This window comes from Hemibagrus wyckioides, linkage group LG28 (assembly GCF_019097595.1).
Source record: "Hemibagrus wyckioides isolate EC202008001 linkage group LG28, SWU_Hwy_1.0, whole genome shotgun sequence".
NCBI lineage: Eukaryota > Metazoa > Chordata > Actinopteri > Siluriformes > Bagridae > Hemibagrus > Hemibagrus wyckioides.
In genome coordinates this window covers 17,890,053-17,910,594 of record NC_080737.1, presented here as the reverse complement: position 1 = coordinate 17,910,594, position 20,542 = coordinate 17,890,053, and the positions used below count along the sequence as shown (strand labels likewise).

General features: G+C 39.7%; 1 protein-coding gene across 1 annotated transcript in view; it reads right to left on the bottom strand.

The window, feature by feature from the left end:
• The window catches only part of rgs3a (regulator of G protein signaling 3a), a 128,939-nt gene that overhangs the window by 1,632 nt on the left and 106,765 nt on the right, over positions 1-20,542 (bottom strand). Inside the window, exons 12-15 of the mRNA XM_058383207.1 lie at positions 12,790-12,860; positions 2,195-2,296; positions 1,307-1,368; positions 243-409 (exon numbers count right to left, since the gene is read on the bottom strand). Of these exons, the coding sequence (XP_058239190.1) occupies positions 243-409; positions 1,307-1,368; positions 2,195-2,296; positions 12,790-12,860 (402 nt within the window). The remainder of the gene's footprint in view (positions 1-242; positions 410-1,306; positions 1,369-2,194; positions 2,297-12,789; positions 12,861-20,542) is intronic.

Sequence of the window (20,542 nt, the reverse complement as noted above, 5' to 3'; positions counted from 1 at the left end):
CATACACACAGAACGGCTCATTCATGGCCTGCCTCATGCCTCCTCTGGCGGAGACAGGGGGAGGGGGAAGGCGCAGGATTTACACTCCTCTAGCCATGTGTGTTTACTTAGCAACTTTTCAAACTCTGTTGAAATTTGTTTCCAGTCAAAGCGATTGAGCCGTGTTTTGACTGGCCGGCGTTTAGCCCCGGGTTTTGATACACGCCTAAACTGTTTCGCAAAACAAAGACTCTCTGCCTTACCTCTTTACAGGACTGGATGGCGATGTACTCGGCAAAGATCTTCTTAGCCTTTGAGGCCATCTTGGACTGCGACTTGATCTTCTTGTAATCCTCGCACGCCAGCCAGAATTCCAGATTCTCCTCGCTGAATTCCGTGCGCAGGAACGCTCTGAACGCCGCCAGGCCATCTGACCGAGAAAAGAAGAGAAAGAGAGAGAGAGAGGCAGAGCGTTATTAGATGAGTGGACAGGAAAAACCAGAGGAACGGCTAAGGATCATAGAGATAAGGATCATTGTATTCAGATTAGCGGCTTCCTCTCTTGCCCTTCCGTCGCTGACCATCGGAGACGGAGATGTTTTAAAAGCATTCCGTTTACACATTTACACATTTTTCAAAGGCGACTTGTCAAGGATTTATTTGGCTCTGTGCCTTTTCAATAGAATTAGAACAGTTTACAAAGACCTGGTGCATTTATTTTTAAATAAAACCGATCTTCCTTCCCTTGCAGGTTGCATGAATATTTCTGCCAGGTTTTGGGACTGTGCTCAGTAAGAATACGAGGAAGCGAGGAGCCACCCCACTGACTGAGAGCGCTTTCCGCTGCAGATAAGCAGGCTGGAGGGGTTTTTTTTTGTTAATGTAGTTGTTGTTATTACTGCGATAGGAAAACGATCGAATAAGTGCACTGTGCAGATAAGTCTCACTCGTGCACATGACATGCTGGATGTTAAAACTGCAGGCATTCAATTTTCCTTCGCATCAATTCAAACCATATTATAATCATCAGGATCTGGATTAGGGATTAGATATAAATAGAAAGAGCACAGTAATGCCTTTTACAGCTCAGTAATCCCTCCGTGTTGCTATTTCCTCCCTGCTGATGCATGGCTCAATTCATATGGAGTTAATTCATGCGAGAGCCTCTGACACATACACACACACACACACACATTCACACACTCACACAAAATGCACCAAGCGCACACACACACGTCATTCCCACTTCCAGGGCAGAGGCAAGACCTCAATTTGTAATCTTAATACATAGAGAATGACTTAAAAATGTTTCAAAATCCTGACTTACATTTATGGACGAGCAGCTTGTCGAGGGATTCTCCCCACTTGAGCGCCTCCTCCGGCGTGGGCCTGCAGATGAAAGCAGAACGGTTCTTGAGCAAGCCCATTTCTGTCAGGTTTCTCATTGTGTGACCCATCCGAAGCACTGTGCTTCTCTCCGGCTCGGTATGTGTGTGTATTTGGGTGTTTCCGTGTGTGTTACAAGCCCCTCTCTGAGCGTCTCCAGTGGAGAGCTTCTTTTATGACTAAGCTCAGAGAAGGGAGGGGGTGAAGGAGGAGCTAGAGCCAGCCAGTAGGATGGTACTATGGCTCCGCCTCCTCCTGCCTCTCACTTTTCCGAACCTCCTTTTTCATTGTGTGACTACAATTAACAGCTCTACAACATCTGCTGCTTTATTGACTTTAGGAGCAAAGGCAGTCTTTCTGAACGATAGGGTGGCATTGTACACTGCGTCCACGGGTAATTAAGCAGGCGTTAGTCATGCTAAAGAAACGACACCCCTGCATATGTTCAGCCAGCTAGGATGCGGCGCATTGTATATTTCACGAATAGTATTACTTCATATGCACATATTGATTGGTATCTCCAGTGTTGCTCAAAACAAGACGGATCCCTCATGAATAAAATGTTCTACAAGTTTTAGCAAGCCACATGTTGAGATTTGTCATTTCTGGATTTTAAGATAACGTAAACACAAATGTTATCGTGCGCCATATAAGGGCATTGATTCATTCATGGAAAGACAGACACGCTAAGCATGACAAGCGTATGACAATGTGATGACACAAATACATAACTTCCCTTTTTCCACTACTTCTTCTCTCAGGCCATGTGCACACCCATATGTGTCAACACACACACCTACGCATGCACACACTCGCATTTAACACTTACTTGATTGACTTCATTGTTTTATCCAGCTTGCTGGCTGGAGTGCTTCCTGGAGATTCATTCCTTCTCCTCAGGAACGCCAGTCGGTTCTTCATGTCTTTGGCCCTGTATGGACACACACACACAAGCAGCAGGTCAGAGATGAAGCTCAGATCCGGGGATCGTGGAAAACAAAACGGTTAAAAAAATAAAATTAATAAATCCACATTGTGTGTACACACATTGTCTCCAAAGTCAACCACAAAGCAGTGATACGATTCCAGCAAGGTGTTGAGAGTTGGAAGAGAGACACAGACTGTCTCTCTTTCTCTCTCTCTCTCTCGCACTCGTCTCACTCACTGTCCTTCGTCCTCTCTCTCCTCTTCTTCCTTGCTGACTGACAGAGTGACGTACTGACAGAGGGATGAGGCTGAGTGCAGCTCTCTACCTCCACACCTCTCTCTAGGATTCTCCGTGAGGCCCCTGGGCTCGTGACCTCAGGGTTAAAGCCCTTGAGGAGGCTAACAGCAGAACAGCTGCACCCCTCTACCTCCAGCCAAACTTTAGGCTTCATGACACGCCCTCCTCCCATCCCCGAGCGCTCGTCCTCACACACTCCGACCTCACTGGCGTCCTCATGGAATGCCCGACCTTCCGTAACACCTATTTCCTGCCGTTTGATTTCCACAGTGGATTAGCAAGGCCTCCACTCTCATCAGCACCACGTTGGGAGACCATTCCGTTTTTGGATCTCCCTAGACATGGTTCCTAAATCTGTCCATCTGTACTGCCCTCTCCGTACCTCTATTCTATAACGGTTTCTGGACTTATTATCATGCAAAATTCAGTGAAGGCTGACAGGACGACTCAGTGCTTGTGCTCCAGGCGAACTGACACTTATTCATCACTTTTAACATCTGTGTTTGTTTGAAAGGAAATCATTAGCCATGTTTTTAGCTCTAGCACGTTTTTTTTGTTTGTTTTTTTTTACCGTTAGCTGTCTCTTTGAATTCAGCTAGGCTCAAGTAAAAGAAACCAGGAGGTGAGCCCTCACAGGAAACAGGAAGTCTGTAACAATTTATGACATCATGCAATGTTGTGCTCAAATCTGGAAACAATGCCCCCACCACCTCTCACAAAAATACCCTCACACCCACACAACTACATGATGAACAATCACCTTAAAATACAACACCGGGCATTTTTTGGTTTTGAGTCAAGACACAACCGCACCACTTCCGAGAGATGTGGCTTCACGGACTTCCTCTTTAACCCACCACATATGTATTTTTCTCTTGCTCCATGTTCAAACGTTCCATTACCGCATGAATAGGGAACATGATTATGTTTCAACTGCACAATCTTGCTTTTCCATGAAGCTGCTTTTGTGTTTCAAAGCCAAGGCCGTTCTGGGCTGAGGTTACTGCCCTTATCTTTGTCAACAGGAAGAAGGAGGAAGGTCAGCTGTGAGGATGTTTAAGACAGCTGAGAGGCACATCAGCTCTTTCAGTCAGAACAGGTGAAGCCCCAGAGAATCGGATTTCAGCTTGAGGGTTAAGGGCTTTGCTCAAGGGCCCAACATTGGCAACTGGGCAGTGCTTAAGGGTTGAACTTTGGGACCTTCTGATAAGTAGTCCAACGTCTTAACCACTGAGCTACCACTGAATTGTCTGAGGTTTGGGGGAGTGGTGGCTCAGCACTTAAGGTTCTGGACCAGCAAGGTTCAAATCCCAGACTTGTCATGGTTTGGTCTTAGGAATGCTTCCATTATTATAGGATTTCATTTGTACAGTACATCAGCTTCCAAATGAATAAATAATGTCAACTCCTTATATCCCATCTTTGGCAATACACAAAAATAGCTGAATGCCATTTTCAAGTCTCTGCAATTTGCTCAGACACTTTATCTGTACCCCAAAGCAAACCACTGAAAAATATTAATTCAGTCGTTCAGGTTCAGTAAACAATTAAGGGTCCTGATCAGGGTCTCGGTGGATCGGGGGGCCTTTTCGAGGAACAATGAGCTTGATGCAGGAATGCATCCTGGATAGTTTCACCAATCCAATCAAGTGGTTAAGGCTCTGGGTTGTTGATTGGAGGTCCATATTGAGATTCAAGCTCCAGCACTGCCAAGCTGCCACTGTTAGGCCCTTGAGTAACGCCCTTAACCTTCACCACTCCAAGGGGGCTGTATCATGGCTGACCCGTTGCTCTGACCCCAACTTCCAAAGCTGGGATATGTGAAGAAAGAAGTGCAGTAATGTCTAAGGCTTCTATAACCTGAGCTCATGATTGACCTGGAAATCATAACTATGCTGCATCATACCACCTAAATATAAACTGATGACCAATTTTCAAACGCTTATTTGATTAACAGCTCTAAACCTGGTCAAGTTCACCCCAGAGAAAACCACTCCAGTCGAATACAAGCGTATGCTCTAAGCATCTAAGGCTTTGCATGTCGATTGCTTTTCCGATGAAATTTCTCATAAGGATTTCCGAGGTGCATATGCTATATGATCGGAAAACTACACCCTTCCTCCTAGCTGCACTATCTCATGATGTTGACAAAGACCTGAACGCAGTTTACACATAAACACGTTTTATTTTGGATGACGCTGACGATGACGCACCCAATCCCTTCTACTCACATCCAAGCCGCTCTGATAAGATAAGAGCGGTGAAATGGTCAAGTAGTTAAGGAGCTGCATTCATCACATGGCATTCCTCTCTGACTGCTCACACACATGCTAAAGCTGGTTCGGATTCTTTTGGCTAGCGTTAACGCCGTAAATACGACTCGAGGCCAAAAAGAGTCTGTGTATTCAAACATGGAGAATCCACAGAAAAGAGAAAAAGGCATGGAGGAGGTTTGAACTGGAAACCTGAAGAGGTCTAGCAAATAAAAAGGCTTTTTTTAGACGGCGTAAAGCAGAAGCAGATGATCGAGACGTGTTTGATTGGCTTATTTTTCACTTCCAGTGGGAAATCTGCAGAAAGCCAGGGTTGAGGCATTGTGGGAGTTGAGAACCTCCAGCAAAAGTTTACGGGCCTTGGAAAAGATTTGCGAGTTTAATAAACTATTTATGGTCTTGATCTGGTTTGAATCCAGCAGGCGAAAGAACAAAAAATGTTAGCAAAGGAAAAAAAAGAAGATTGCATTGGAGGAAATGCTACGAAATCTGATCTGAGAACAGATAGGATGTTTTGGAGAAGTTTGAAGGAAACAGGACGTAGTGAAGTTGCAGAATGTAAATAAAACACACGAGGGGACAGAAGACACATATTTGACTCAACACTGCCGCCTACTGTTCACCAGCACACACTACACCGGTCTCATGATGTCACAGCTGGAGCAAATGTACAGACTGTTTATTTACACTATAAAGCAAACACAAGCACGTGACTGCTGTTAGTACAATATTTAACAAAATAAAATACCAGTTTGGAAAGGTCATAATGAAGGTCAGACTCAACAGAGGCTTTATGTTTAGCATTTTGTTTTGTTTTGGTTTATATTTTGCTGTCCAATCAGGGTTTTTGGGGGGGGTTTTTTACTGACACACATCATTTTTTGTTCTCTTTTCTCTCCTATTATTCATTCATTCATTCATTCATTCATTTATTTATTTATTCAAATGTCATTTTTAATTTGTATTTATAATTTTATATTTATAATTTATTTCCTTGCCTTTTTTCCCCTCTTCTCTTTGTTTTGGATATTTTTTCCGTCCTTTTTTTAGATTCATTAAATTTGAATTGCAAATTTCATTTTTCACTTATTTTATAATAAAATCTTTATTTAGTCTTTAAAATAAAAATTTGCTGCTGTTTTTATGTTTTTGCCTTTATTATATTCTCATTTATTATTGATTATAATCTATTTATTTTAACAATAAATTCATTATTTTAACAAATTTACAATTTGTTGATTTGCACAATTTTTTCCTTTTCCTCTTCCTCTCGTTTTGTTTTTATTACACTATATTGTTAATAAAAGTGCTTCTTAGTGGCTGGTTCATAATCTTCTTGCCTCCACAGAACGATCACTTTCATTAATTATTCAAATATGCAAATGAAGCCGCTGTCATTTATTACTCTATAATCCACACACACTCTCTTACTGAACTGGTGCCTCGCTCTCTGTTCTATTCTTTACCAGTGCATTATGGGTATTTTCTAGCCTCTAGGCCCACTGTTCGCTGAACGTTATTATAAAAGTTATTAAAGTTTTTATTCTGCTAAATAATTCTGATGAATTTAATAAAAATGGGTTCAAATCTAATTAATAAGTAAAACTGCCAGACTCTAGTAAGTGTAATATGAGTGCAAAATATTCCACTGTTAATGGACGGGTTGAAAAACCTACATCCTTTTTCATACTTTGAAAAAGTAATTTTGTGTGCGTGTGTGTGTGTGTTTCCGTGTGCATATGCATATGTGTGTGTGTGTGTGTTTCCGTGTGCATATGCATATGTGTGTGTGTGTGTGTTTCCGTGTGCATGTGCATATGTGTGTGTGTCCATGTGCATGTTTATCTATATATATATATATATATATATATATATATATATATATATATATATATATATATATATATATATATATATATATATATATATATGTGTGTGTGTGTGTGTGTGTGTGTGTGTATCCATGTGCGTGTGTGTGTCCATGCTAGTAACAGCAGGAGTTTTTCTGCACATTCCCTGAGCATAGTCCTGCAGATGGTCTACATTCCGCAGCCCTGTGTGAATATGTCCACCTCTCAGGCATGCGGTGTGGACGCTGCCCGCTGCAGAATAATTCCCGAGTTATTTCAGTTATTGCGGCTTCATAACACACGGCCGTGGAAATGTCATACAGAAGACGGATGACCTTTAAGACCTCGAGTAGAATCCCGAATCTCGGCTTATCGGCAGCTGGCCGCAGCTGGACTATCTAAGATGTGTATCTAAGATCTGCTGCTGCTGCTGTGATCATACAGACTCTCTGAGCTCATGCCATGAAAGTGAAAAGCGCAGAATAACAAGATGGATGGACACAATTCCAGCTGCACATCTGCACACGCTCCAACGCATCCGAACCTTAAACGCTCTCTCTCTCACTATCAGCCAGAAACACATGCAAACATTCGTCACGCTCATTCACCGCCACCGCAGCTTATCCGAATCGCCATGACGGCTGACGTTTCCTCTCCACCAGCTTCTGAGGACGAGGAAAGTCTCCGTCCGCAATCCGGAATCGTCTCCAGGCTCCAGCTCCCGCTCTGGCAGGCCCTTATTATCTCTCGCAGCATTGCTCTGAGCTATTCTGGTGCAAGAAAACCAGGACGCCTGCAGTGGGAAAGACATTTTAGAACGTGACAGCGGCCCGGAGAGGCTCAGCAGCGATGATGGAGCTTTTAAAAAAAACTACGCCAATGGGAATGAGGTGGAGAGAAAAGAATCCAGGCTTGTAGTTCATCCATTTTTAATGCTATCCTATATCTAGGTTTATGCAAAGACCGGTACTTGAAATAAACAGCCATCAGAGTGTTAGTGTGTCTGCTGGAGCCTTCACTCAGTTGGGTCAATAACACGGCTTCATGCTTCTCTGACACAAACACCACGATTTCACGTTCACAGATAAACGATAACGAGACGCAAGAACACACAGAGAGAACTTATCTCCAACATCTCCAACACACACATGCACACATGCACACACACACACACACATACACCCAGCATAAAAGACCTGATAACTCACGTGGATCTCTCTCAAATCCCAGCGGAGAAGATCTCAACTTCACACCGTCTCTTTAGTTCACTCTCTAAGCTATTCTAAGCTCTCTTTCTTCCTCTCCCTCCCCTCTCGGTTCATCCTCAATCTGTCCATCACAGAAAACTCGGAGGAGACGAACAGGATGCCTACCTTTCCAAGTACTTTTCGGAGAAGTCCACCATTGTATGGAACATGTGTGTTTGAGTGTGTGGGTGTGTGTGTGTAGGTGTGGGGCAGGGTGGGCAAAGAGGCACGATCATCTAGCCCTGTTCAGCTCCTCTGAGCCTTTTTAAAGCCCAGGGAGGGGAAGACAGGAGGGCAGGGGTGGGATCAGACCTCAGCCAATCACGGTGCAGAGAGGACACGCTGGTGTGTTGTGTATCTGCATGTTTACTGTTCAGCGAAGTGTCAAAGATCCAGGAAATTAGGAAAGAGTTTTAAGATTAAAGCTTTTGTTATGAGTCAGTCTTCTTAGTTAAATGAAGTAATTGTTAGTCTTACATTTTATTACTTTTACTAGTATTACAAGTACTAGGATTCCCTTTCAGTCCCAGATTTACCAGCTTTAGAGCAAAACCAATCCGAACTGGACCACAACATAACATGCTATAGGTTTTACATGAATTATTGAACTTTCAAAACTTTTTCAATAGCACATAAATTTTTAATTCTTTATTTAAATGTAGCCTGTAAGTGTGAATAAATCATCTCCAGGATTATACTGACTGACATTGATTCTGGTGTCCAAAACAGAAATTTAAAAATGAAAAAAAAAATAAAAATAAATAAATAATAATAATAATAATAATAATAATAATAATAATAATAATTAAAAATAATTAATTAACACTATAAATAAATAACACTAATTAACTAGCTAATGAACCGATGTTATTTTAGGTAAACGACTAAATACAAATGAAAATTATGAGCTATTTATTGAGTCTGGTGTCCAAAAAGAAATTTAAAAATAAAAATTAATTAATTAATTAATTTTTAAAATTAATGTAAAAAAAAAAATCAGAGAAACAAACACTAATTATGGACCGATGTTATTTTAGGTAGCCAACTAAATATAAATGTAAATTATGAGCTATGTATTAAGTCTGGTGTCCAAAAAGAAATGTAAAAATAGATACTAATACATAAATAAATAAAAAATAACAAAATTATTTTTAAAAAATCTGAGAAACAAACAATAATTATGAACCAATGTTACTGTAAGTGACCGACTAAATAAAAATGTAAATTATGAGGTATTTCTGCCACTGTTTGGGGTTTTTGGATGCTTAAGGAATGATGCTAATGGCTGTGATTCATTCAAGGTCATGTAAATATCGAGTTGTAGTTATGTCTGAAACGAGGTACATTCTCGTCAGCAGATCCTTTTCACTTTATCTGATGCTTCGGCTCTGTCTGTCTATGTCTGTCTGTCTATCTGTCTGTCTGTCTGTCTTTCCTGGATAGCTTCTCTTACAATGAACGTTTCTCCTCAGAGTCTCTTCCTGCTCTGAATCTCCCTCCTCTCTCTCAAGGGAGTCAGAAATAAAACCAAAAAAAAAAACAAAAGGCCTTGATGGAGTGCCAGCTGTGGTTTGAGGGATTCTTATGATTTTATTTCTGTTTGAACCAGCACACGCTCTGCTCCGTCCCGTTCCACAGCGGGACTGAGAGTGTACTGTACCTGCACTTAAGCGTACAGTTCATCCAAAAACAAAATCTGCTCTGTTTACTCCAGTCCACCAGCCAAAACAATGTTGTTGGGTGTGTTTTTTTGTATTTGGACTGGAGCTGTGAGACAAGCTAGAGTATAAAGGAAACTTACAGCAACCAGTTTAGTACTGGGAAAGCAAAAGAAAAGGCTAACTGGGATTAAATGCTTATTGAAGCAGCTATAAACTGATTAACCAAACAATTAACTGTACATTTCCAGAACGTTCTCTGCACTGCTGATAAAGTTTTCACTTTGGATATCATCACAGTGTCTTAAACCAAGGTTGGGGGGGGCAACAATCTGAAGCCACGCCCCCTTCATGAGTGAAAGAATAAATCAATGTGTGTGTACTACAGTAAATAAATCCAACGCTAAAGCTGGTAGAATTGGGACACTGAGAAGAACATTGGGTTTGAGATTGGGTGAAATTCTAGAAATATTTACAGAATTATTTCATTTGGGTCTGCTGGTGGATTTTGTTTTACATGTATGCTGTAAAATGATCAAATTGCAGATGAACATCTTCATCACAAGCCAATCAGATATTTCCATTGTAGAGTTTGAACAAGCAATTATAAAGCTAGATAAAAGAGAAAAATAAAAGGCTTTGTCCTATCAAACCACTCACTCACTGATGATATAAATAAAATATCTCACCTGTCCAGGTGTGAGCACCTTTCTATCACAGCCAGCTTTAACCTTCCCTGCAATCTGTGCTGCAGTACATCGAACAAGTCCAACCAGACGAGCTAGCCTCAACGACCCTCGAGTGAGCATGACCCTGTCCTCGTGTCACCGGTTCTTCTTCCCTGGAGCCCTTTTGTTAGGAACTAACCACAACATCTCAGGATTCTCCCTGTCTTCTAACCATCACAATCTGGACCTTACTCCAATCCATCCAATTCAAGAACTGAAAGAACAGCAACTTCCTTGGTGTCTAATGTCTCAGATCCATTTACAGATGACGTCATAACCAGTTATATGTCCATGTCCTGTTGATGTATAGAATTAAAAGAACATTCTAGAATGATCTTGTAGCAGATACTACTTAGATATTGGGAGGCTATGGGTTACATTTACATTTTGGATTTATTTTATTTTTCTGGTCCAGAGATTATTTTATTATATATATATATATATATATATTTTTAATATATCAGTGTCTGCTTAACGAAGTTCACGAATTTGAACAAAAACTCAAAGTTTTCTGGAATTTAGATATGTATATCTTACAACAGGATTTTTTTTTAAATCTCAGCTACATTTCTTAGACGTATCGAATATTTACATTATTAAACATCCGCTTTTATATTCGCGACGCCTCTGAAGCCGTGTCTGTCCACTGTCACAACATTAACATGACAAAAGGGTTAGCCGACTCCCGGCCGCCGCCGGTTAAACAGGTATTAGTGTGTGGCTTTTGATTAACGTGGCAGTGACGCTAAGCCAATCAGCAGCTGATGAAGCTCGGGCGGCTTTAACAGCTACGTGAACTTTTCACACCTCGCTCTGATCAGCGTAACTGCTCTCACACGCACCGGTCACGTTTACGACAGCTGCTTTAACATCTGCTGTATTATCACTTCACTGTTTCACGTAACGCTTTATATTCGAGTGTAAAATTTAAGCTACATTTCGGGAAAACTATGAAAAAAAAAGCAGAGAATTAAAAAAAGCTAGCATAAAAATTCGAATTAAGTCCTAGTTATGCTAATTCTATTTAACCTTCTTTCATTGACATGTTGGTGTATTTTTACTTCAGTTTCCTACATTGTAGAGATTGTGCTTGATTTAGTTCTCACTCCATCTCTAACAAAACAGAGTGATGCAGCGGTGCTTTATTCCTTGATGCTAAACCCGCCATCATTTCACAGAATGTGGACTAACCAAGCTACGTCACTGCCTCAGCCGTATCATACAGCTGCATTGCATTCTGGGACGTTAACATCCTTCTCATGGGAATAACAGAAATGCAGCAGTGACCGACCAACTAGCCCCACAAATCTCTAACCACATCCCAGTGTTTCCAGACTGGAACCTTTACCCTTTAACAGCAATAAAAAGAAAAATTAACACCTGCTAGTCAACTTTCACCCGAGTTTCTTTCATGTCAATCACTCGTTCCCATGAAGCTGGGGTGTGTATTTGCAGTTTTTCACTCGTCCAGATGAAAAAACACAGAGTAAATAAATACAGCTATAAATAATTCACTCCGTCTATAACACCAGCACAAAGAACTTCCTGTTCTTTCAATGCTTTCTTTTTTTTTCTACTAAAGCAAGCTGAAAACAGGAAATTCACCTCCATGGCTCTCAAATAAATATTTATATAAATATTTATATTTATTTGAGACTTGGATATGATGACAATGATGATGATGATAATTATCATTATCATTATTATTATTATTATTATTATTATTATTATTATTATTATTATTATTATTATTAGAGACTGTGATCACTGTCGAATGCTAATACTAGGGCTTTTAGAAATTTAAATGCTAAATGTTTTTAGGAAATACTTTTCCAAAAACAAAAACTCTTTCCTAACGTCTGTATGAACCATTAAGCAAAATAATATTTTGTCCTGACAGTGGAATTTTTTTTCCGCACTAATGCGAAGTAACATAACATTTCCTCGACGTGAAACTGGTTGAAATTCCAAAGGAATTAAACGAACCTCAGATCATGGCAGTGGGTCAGGATTTTGTGTACAGTACACAGTGATCATTCTTAGGCCTCCAGACAACTCCCTCTTTTTGCTTTTGTAATATATACGAGAAACAAGTAATGAATGAAGCTCTAGGAGAAGTGACTGAACACACTAACAAAAAGCTTCACATTACATGGCCCTGTGAAGAAAATGTCCCAGTGATACACTTTTCCCCCAACCCGGGCTGCACAATAGAAGAAAAGCTCCTCAGATTTCAAAGTTCTCAAATACGTATTTAGCATACGGTAGTGCGAGAAACCACAATGCAGCCTGAAGCACCCTGGGAACATCAGGTAACAGAAGAAAATCAATGTTTGCTAGCTTGCACCCTGAATCATGAATAGCTTTTGTGTCAACCCGGTCTAGCAGGAGAACTCAAAAGCACATCTGAGAGACATGATTCTAAGGAAACAGAGGAACTTACAGGTTCTTGGACTTCTTCTTCTTGGTTCCGTCAGGGCCGACGTCACAGCTGCACTCGGATCCGGCGCTCAGCTGCAGGGAGAGCAACAGAACAAAAGTAGGCATCATCCATCCAGGCGGCTGTTGAGCATTTGGAAACCAGACTGTGTTAAATCCTCAAGAGCCATAGTCCTGGTAAATGTGTAATGAACCATGCACCCGATAAGGTGTGTGTTTGTGTGTGTGTGTGTGTGTGTATTGGTCTAGCTAATTTAATCCTCTGGCATTGTCCCAGAGTGTGGTTTCTGATGAGAGAGGAACCTCTGTGAATAAGGGAATCCTTCTACTAGCCTCAAACTGTGGCCAAGATTAAAGCCCCAGGCTTGGACCTTGGAGTCGGGTTACCTTCCTGTCCTTAGAGGCTTCTGATTGGATATGTGGACTGTGGAGGAAGAAGGGGGGGGGGGGGTTGGTGTGGGAGGTGGGGAGGCATTAATCGGTCTGAGACTCTCCCGGGCTGGAGAGCGGGGGTGGGCTGTTCCGGGTAGTGTGTTTGTTAAAGAATGCCCCATTGTGTTTGGAAGCGACCTCAAGTCTTGATCCTGATATGGCCTTACATGGAGCTGAGCTCTCACACTGTGCCAGAACAACACGTACCCCATTCCTGGCACAGATGGGTAAACAAACATTCTACATTTTCCAAATCTAATTTCCTATTTTCTGCATTCATGACATGAAAAGTGTCACAGGGTGCACTTAGCATCTGCATTGTAACTAATGGGGGATGTGGTAGCTTAGTGGTTAAGGTGTTGGACTACAGGTTGTGAGTTCAAATCCCAGGTCCACCAAGCTACCACTGTTGGGCCCCTGAGCAGGGCCCTTAACCCTCAGTTGCTCAGTTATATAAAAAAAATTGGATAAAATGTAATTCTGGATAAGGGCTTCTGCCAAATACCAGAAAAGTAAACTAATTGTCAGGAGAATTGCAACTATTTGTCATTGCTGACTGTCCACTTGTATGTCCATAATTTCTCTTTATAAATGCAACAACCCTTCTGAAAGCCTTTAATATTGGCACCCCTGTAGCACCACTCATATTTTTCTGGTCAAGAATCATCTTGACTTCAAGGCTAACTTGCACCAACTTCCTTTAGTCCTTCCTTCAACCTGTTTCAAACCTTCTGGATATTTTGGGATCCTCTCAGTTTTAGTAATGTAATAAAGGACAGCTCTGTAGCTCCTCTTATAATGTTCTCGATTTATCAGTTAAAACTCAGCCAGATGTCATACACTACCTTCTTCAGATCAGGTTTCAGCATTTCGAAACAGTTTTCTTGTTTCGGATTGCTGATATAAGACACACCCACCTTAAATACAAAAGAAAACCAATGGGCGTGTATACTTTTGCACTGAATGTTAGCGCTAGCATTAAAACATCAACCAAACCTCAAGACTAACTTCAATCTCCTTTAATCATTTTACTTTATAACAACTTCTAATTTCTTTCAGACCTCCTCAGGATATTTGAGAATCTCTCGGTTTTAATATTGGCACCCATGCAGCTCCTTTGATATTGACTTCCGGTGTCTTTGCATAAGTATTTACCCCTAGTGATGTTTGTAAAATGCCACCAGAATTCACGTGATTAGTGGAATTTCTTCTTGTCTTAAAACACACCCACATTAAATTAATTATTAAATTCTTAAATATTAATAATTAAATTAATATCAACTCTTTTGCATTAGTGACTCATTTCAAAGTATCAACTCATTTCAACTCATTATCGACTCTTTTTACTCTAAGTGACTCTTTCGAAAGAGTCGTTTCAAACTATCAGTTTTCTTGAAGCTTGTTTAAATCTACATTAGGTTCTTCTTCATGTAAACACAGACATTTTAACTGTTTCATGATGTTTTGCTTTAATAATTTCAGGTTTGAAATAGTCCTGTTCTTATTTGTTTAGTGTTTAGTTCTAGCTTGAAATTCTAAAAGCATCTAAAACCTGCTGAATAATATCAGATTTGATTTAGAATTATCTTCAAACAAGAAATGTTAGATTAATAAATGAATTAAAACATAATCAGTGTAACGACTCTTTCATCTTAGTGATTCGTTTGACCGTATCGACTCGTTCACCTTAGTGATTCGTTTGACCGTATCGGTTCATTCACCTTAGTGATTCGTTTGACCGTATCGATTCGTGCACCTCAGTGATTCATTTGACCGTATCGACTCATTCACCGTAGTGATTTGTTCAAACGTATCGACTCCTTCACCATAGTGATTCGTTTTACCATACTGACTCATTCCACTTAGTGATTCTTTTGACCATATTGACTCGTTCACTTTAGTGATTCATTTGACTGTATCGACTCATTCACCTTAGTGATTCGTTTGAGCATATTAACTCCTTCACCTTAGTGACTTTTCAAAGTATCGACTTGTTCACTTTAGTGATTCAAAAGTATCGACTCTCTCCTTATTGAGTCATTTCAAAGTATTGACTTGTTCACTTTTTAGACTCATTTCTAACCCTAAGTTCTAACACTTTAGTGAAAGAAACACACCCACATTAAACGAATTCAATATATAACAAATTATAATCTCTTTTATTTTCATAAATGCCTGACACATGGAATGGAAAAACCTGACCTACGTCATGGGACCTGCACAAATTTTCAGCAAACGTCTGAAAGATTAGGTCTGTGTTTGACAAAACAAGATCTACACAATGTGAAATGGCCCATTAGTCATTCCATCACATCATTTACCCGAAACCAGACCTGCACATGTCCACAACAATTAAACTATCTAATCTATTAAGCAAGGCGTATTAAGCATCATCAGTCCAGTAAAAGGTAACTGTACGATATTTCCAGAAAGTGCTTGCATTTTCACCTCCCCCAATTCCTCTTGAACACCTCATAAAGAGTGCAGAGTGTATACAGAGTTCTCAAGACACGATGAAGTGAGCGTGGAAGCAAATACAGCACGGCTAGCATGTGTTTATTAGCATAACACTAGCATAGATCAGAGTCAGATTTATATACAACAACATAACAGAGAGAGAGCCAGAGCGGGGGGTGGCGGGGGGGGCATACAGACAGACAGAGAGAGAGAGAGAGAGAGAGAGAGAGATGTGCTCTTGAAGTGAACTCAAAGTTCTAACAATGTTCTGAAGTTGCACATAAAGTACAGTTTGATATTTTGTCGCCTTTTTAGCGTTAATCTCTGACCTTTCAAAATTATTGGCACCCTCTATAATTAATTAAAGCAGCTACAATAAAAATGCCATCTTAGCAAGTTAGCTTAATTATCTTAAATAACGTCAAATAATGGAGCATTTCCTGGTAAAATATTGTAAGAAACCATATTATTAAATTCTAAACTTATTACATTTCTAGACATATTTGACTATATTTTAACTTCAAATTTTCTTGATCATTTTTAGGCAGAAATTTAAAAAAATAAATAAATAAATAAATAAATGAAAAGATCTACCAACAGAATAAGAAAATGTAAAGCTTAAAAACAGTAAAACGTGCTTAGAAATAAATTTTATATTTTTGATATTTTAGATTTTATTTTATTAAATAAATTTGACTAGATTTCATCACTTGCTAAGATGTTATTTTTTTGGACTGAGAATATTTTAAGCTCAAACTGACAGAAAATTTGTTTTATTTTTATTTTTTTATTTTATTTATTTAAAAAAACACCTCTATTATAAGGAATGTTCACACTAAGGAACAATAAAACCGTTAAGTTAAAAGTTCTACAATTCTACAATGAAACTTTGCACTCAAATAAACCAAAAAAATATGAAATAAACAAACTAATCGTGCTCTAACACGGAAAAGGTGTACACAGTAGAGTAACAAGCCATTACTCTGTTATTACTATTGTTCTTTCTAGCAGCATTGAGCTTCCTTTTTTGGATTTTTAAGTAAATTTGAATAAAAATACCAATCTGCATAAGAGGTCTTGGCTTGTAAAAAGGCTTGTAATTAGTGGTTGCTAAAAAATGATTAGCTCATGTCGCTAGCTTTAATAGGTATTTATTGATTTTTTAATAAATTCCTATGAACACCGCTCGGCTCCTGTAGGCAGTTGTCAGGCTGTGTTTTGCCCCGGACCACACCAGGGCCGGTTCTCACTGGGTCAGAACAGCTGTTGCAATGTGCCAAACCGCACCGCCATGAGACCTCGCTTTTCAGAAGAGCAGAAACCTGAGAACGGCTGTTACCCATAATCCCACCAGGGTCAAAAGTGCTATGAAAATAAAGTGGCTAATCTTAGTGCTCGGAACATGAGAACCGAAGTAACCGAAGTAAAAAAAAATAAATAAATACCCGAGGGAACGTCTTCCACAGGCAGCGTTAGCACCGCCAATCGGGTGAGAAGGGAAATCTCGCTGTATTACATACGTGGCTGTCCTGAACTTTCCTCCATACAGTTTGAAAAAATGGGGGAATGGGAGGAATATTACAGCCAGATGTTGAGTTTAGTCTAGTTAAAAAGTTTTCATTTACGACTTCCTCGACTGGACAGACGGACTGGACGCAGAGGGACGGGACAGGTCTCTCTACTCTGACACACCAAACACAAACACTCAGGAGGAAGTTCATTAGAACATCAAGAGCTGTCATGTCATAAAGCTTTAAAAAGGGGCTCATGACAGGATGAGACACTCAGATCCCAGAGGATGGAGCGTGGATCCTCTTCTTTAAAGCTTCTTTAAGTCTACATTCTTCATGTAAACACAGAACTTTAAACTGTTTCATGATGTTTTGTTTAAATAATTCCAAGTTTGAAATAGTCTTCTTTTCATTATTATTATTATTTTAAGTTTAGCGCTAGCTCATAATTCTATAAGCATCTAAAAACATGCTGAATAATTATATTTGATCGAGAATCATATCCTAACAAGAAATGTTAGATGAATATGTTCATTAAAACATAATTAAAGTAATGACTTTTCATCTTACTGACTCGTTTCAAAGAATAGACTCTTTTGCCTTAGTGACGTTTTTGAAAGTATTAACTCATTCACCTTACAGACTCGCCTCGAAGTATCAGCTATTTCGACTTTCAAAGTATTGACTCTTTAGTCTAAGTGACTCTTTCAAAAGAACCAACTCTTTTACCTTAGTGACCCATTTTAAACTATCAACTCCCTAGTCTAAGTGACTGTTTCGAAAGTACTGACTCTTTTGCCTTTTTGACTCATTTCAAAGTATCAACTCTTTAGTGTAAGTGACTCTTTGGAAAGTACTAACACTTTCACCTTTGTGACTCATTTCAAAGAATCGACTCTCTAGTCCAACTATTCCAAGCGTACTGGCTCTTTTGCCTTAGTGACTCATTTCAATCTATCGACTCTAAATGACTCTTTCGAAAGTACTGACTGGTTTGCCTAAGTGACTCTTTCAAAAGCACTGACTCTTTAGTATAAGTGATTCTTTCGAAAGTACTGACTCTTATGCATTAGTGACTCATTTCAAACTATCGACTCTTTAGTCTAAGTGACTCTTTCAAAACTACTGACTAGTTTGTCTAAGTGACTCTTTCAAAAGTACTGATTCTTTTGTCGAAGTGATTCTTTCGAAAGTACTGACTCTTTGGCCTTAGTGACTCATTTCAAAGCATCCATTCGTTCACCTCAGTGAAGACTCTAGTAAAGTCTGGAATTTAATACTTCTTCACAAGACCCCTTCATACTGTCCCTCTGCCCATGTTTATTCTCCTTCTATAACACAAGCATTGTTTTTAATCTCCGCAGCTAATCCTTCTCCTCCTGTGTGTTTACAGCGTCCAGAGAGGCATCCGGGACGCGGCGAGACAGCGCAGGTCTCCTCTGGCGCAGCAAACACAAACACATACACACTCAGGAGGAAGTTTGTTAGATCTCTTCTCTCCGTCCCATAACAAAGCTCTCAGCGGCGTGCTCGGACAGGCGTCCTTAACGCCATCCAGCTGTTCGCCAGACGCATCTGCGGTCAGCACCAATGCAACTATTTACTAGCATTTCCCTGAACAGGTCATTTACAAGCTATGGAAAAATGTAAACTGTCGCTTCACTGGGAGGTCGGAGTTGTGGACAGATTAGATTAAAACATGCATCCTGTAGATATGACTCATCGTTACCAAGCAAGAGGTCAGTGACGGAGTCCCAGAGGCTAACAATGGCATTGTGGAGTGTAGAAATTCTGCAGAATACAGAAACAAGAGCATGTGCACAGCAACATATCCTGTAGAGTTAAAGAGAAGTGGGGATTAATTATGTATAACTCTGAGAAGATTTTTTTTTTACCACAATGGCTTTGAATTCTTTATTCTGATTGGTCAGAAAATGTTGATTTTTGTCCTGCACAGGGTTATATTTAATGTTCTAGCATGTTCTGCAGGACATGTTTAGCACACATTGAAGTTTAAATAAATAAATAAATAAATAAAAAATTTTTTAAAAATCTCTAAACCTTTGTCATTTTCTCTCATAGCTGTTTAGCAGCTGCTACTCTTGTGGGCGTGACCTGTCTACCATTTTTTAAGATCAGTAGCTCTGTGTATCGTCTATAGCTAGCTAGTTTAAAAAATCGTGAACAAATCTGTGAAAATTGCTTTGTTTTTTTTATTTGCAAGCTACATGCTAGGCTTCGTCCACAGATTAGATTAGCAAAGCGAAGCTAACTTTACTAGCTACATACACACAGCACGATCCACAACCCTCAAAGATTTACTAATTCCCAGGTATTTTACTTCAAGAAAGAGGAAAAATTGAGACTGATGAGGAAGCGATTCATAGTAGAGGCTAAACATAAGTGATAATAATGTTAGAATTAGCAATTTGCGAAGAATAAACAGACTTTAGCATGTGCTTCTATAGGAAAACGATCTACTCTGGTCGTTGAATAACGTTTTGTTCCAGCACATCCTGTCTGTTTATTTCTTTATTAAATGATTACAGGCTTTAACGGACAGCATTAAACAATTCCTGTTCTTGGTATCACAGCCTGCCAGATGTTTCTGCTTCAGGTTCACGCCTGCATTCTGTCAACGAAACAAAACGAAAACAAAACAACACACATCTTCATATCACCCATATGGCATGAAATTACAGGAAAAACATAATAAAGCTGTATTCTCTCTGTCTCACATGCACACCACACAACACTGGCACGATAGAATTGAGCTAAATTTAACCACACACACACACACACACACACAGTGATACTGACGGGAAAAAATGTAAAAAATGTCCGAATGTTAAGGAGAGAATAAGGAGTAGAGGGGTGCTAAAAGTGCTGGAGCAAACATAAGCTAGCGATGAGAAAATATGAAGAACTGAACAAAAAGCACAGTCTTTTCTTCAAAAGCTTCTTATCTTGCTAAAAGTATTCAGAAATTATGTTTCCTGACAAGAAAAATCCTTGAAATCTGTTTAATTTTCTCTCAAAGCACTTTAGGGACTGTTGTTACTGTTGGGGGCGTGCCCTGTCCACCATTTTCTAATGAGAAACTGTGTACAGCTAATTAGTTAGATAAGTAACAAACAAATCAATGTGAATAACTGGATTGTTTGATCGATTAGCATGTTACATGCTAGGCTTCGTCCTCAGATTAGATTAGCAAAGCGAGCTAACTGTGCAAAAGCACTGCCCCCCCTCCTTTATTTTAATTTGTTTCTAAAGATATTTACTGAGAGGTTGAATGAGACAGCGATTTTCTTTGATAAATGAGAGCTAATTGCTAACAGGATGCAAGCTAACTTTTCT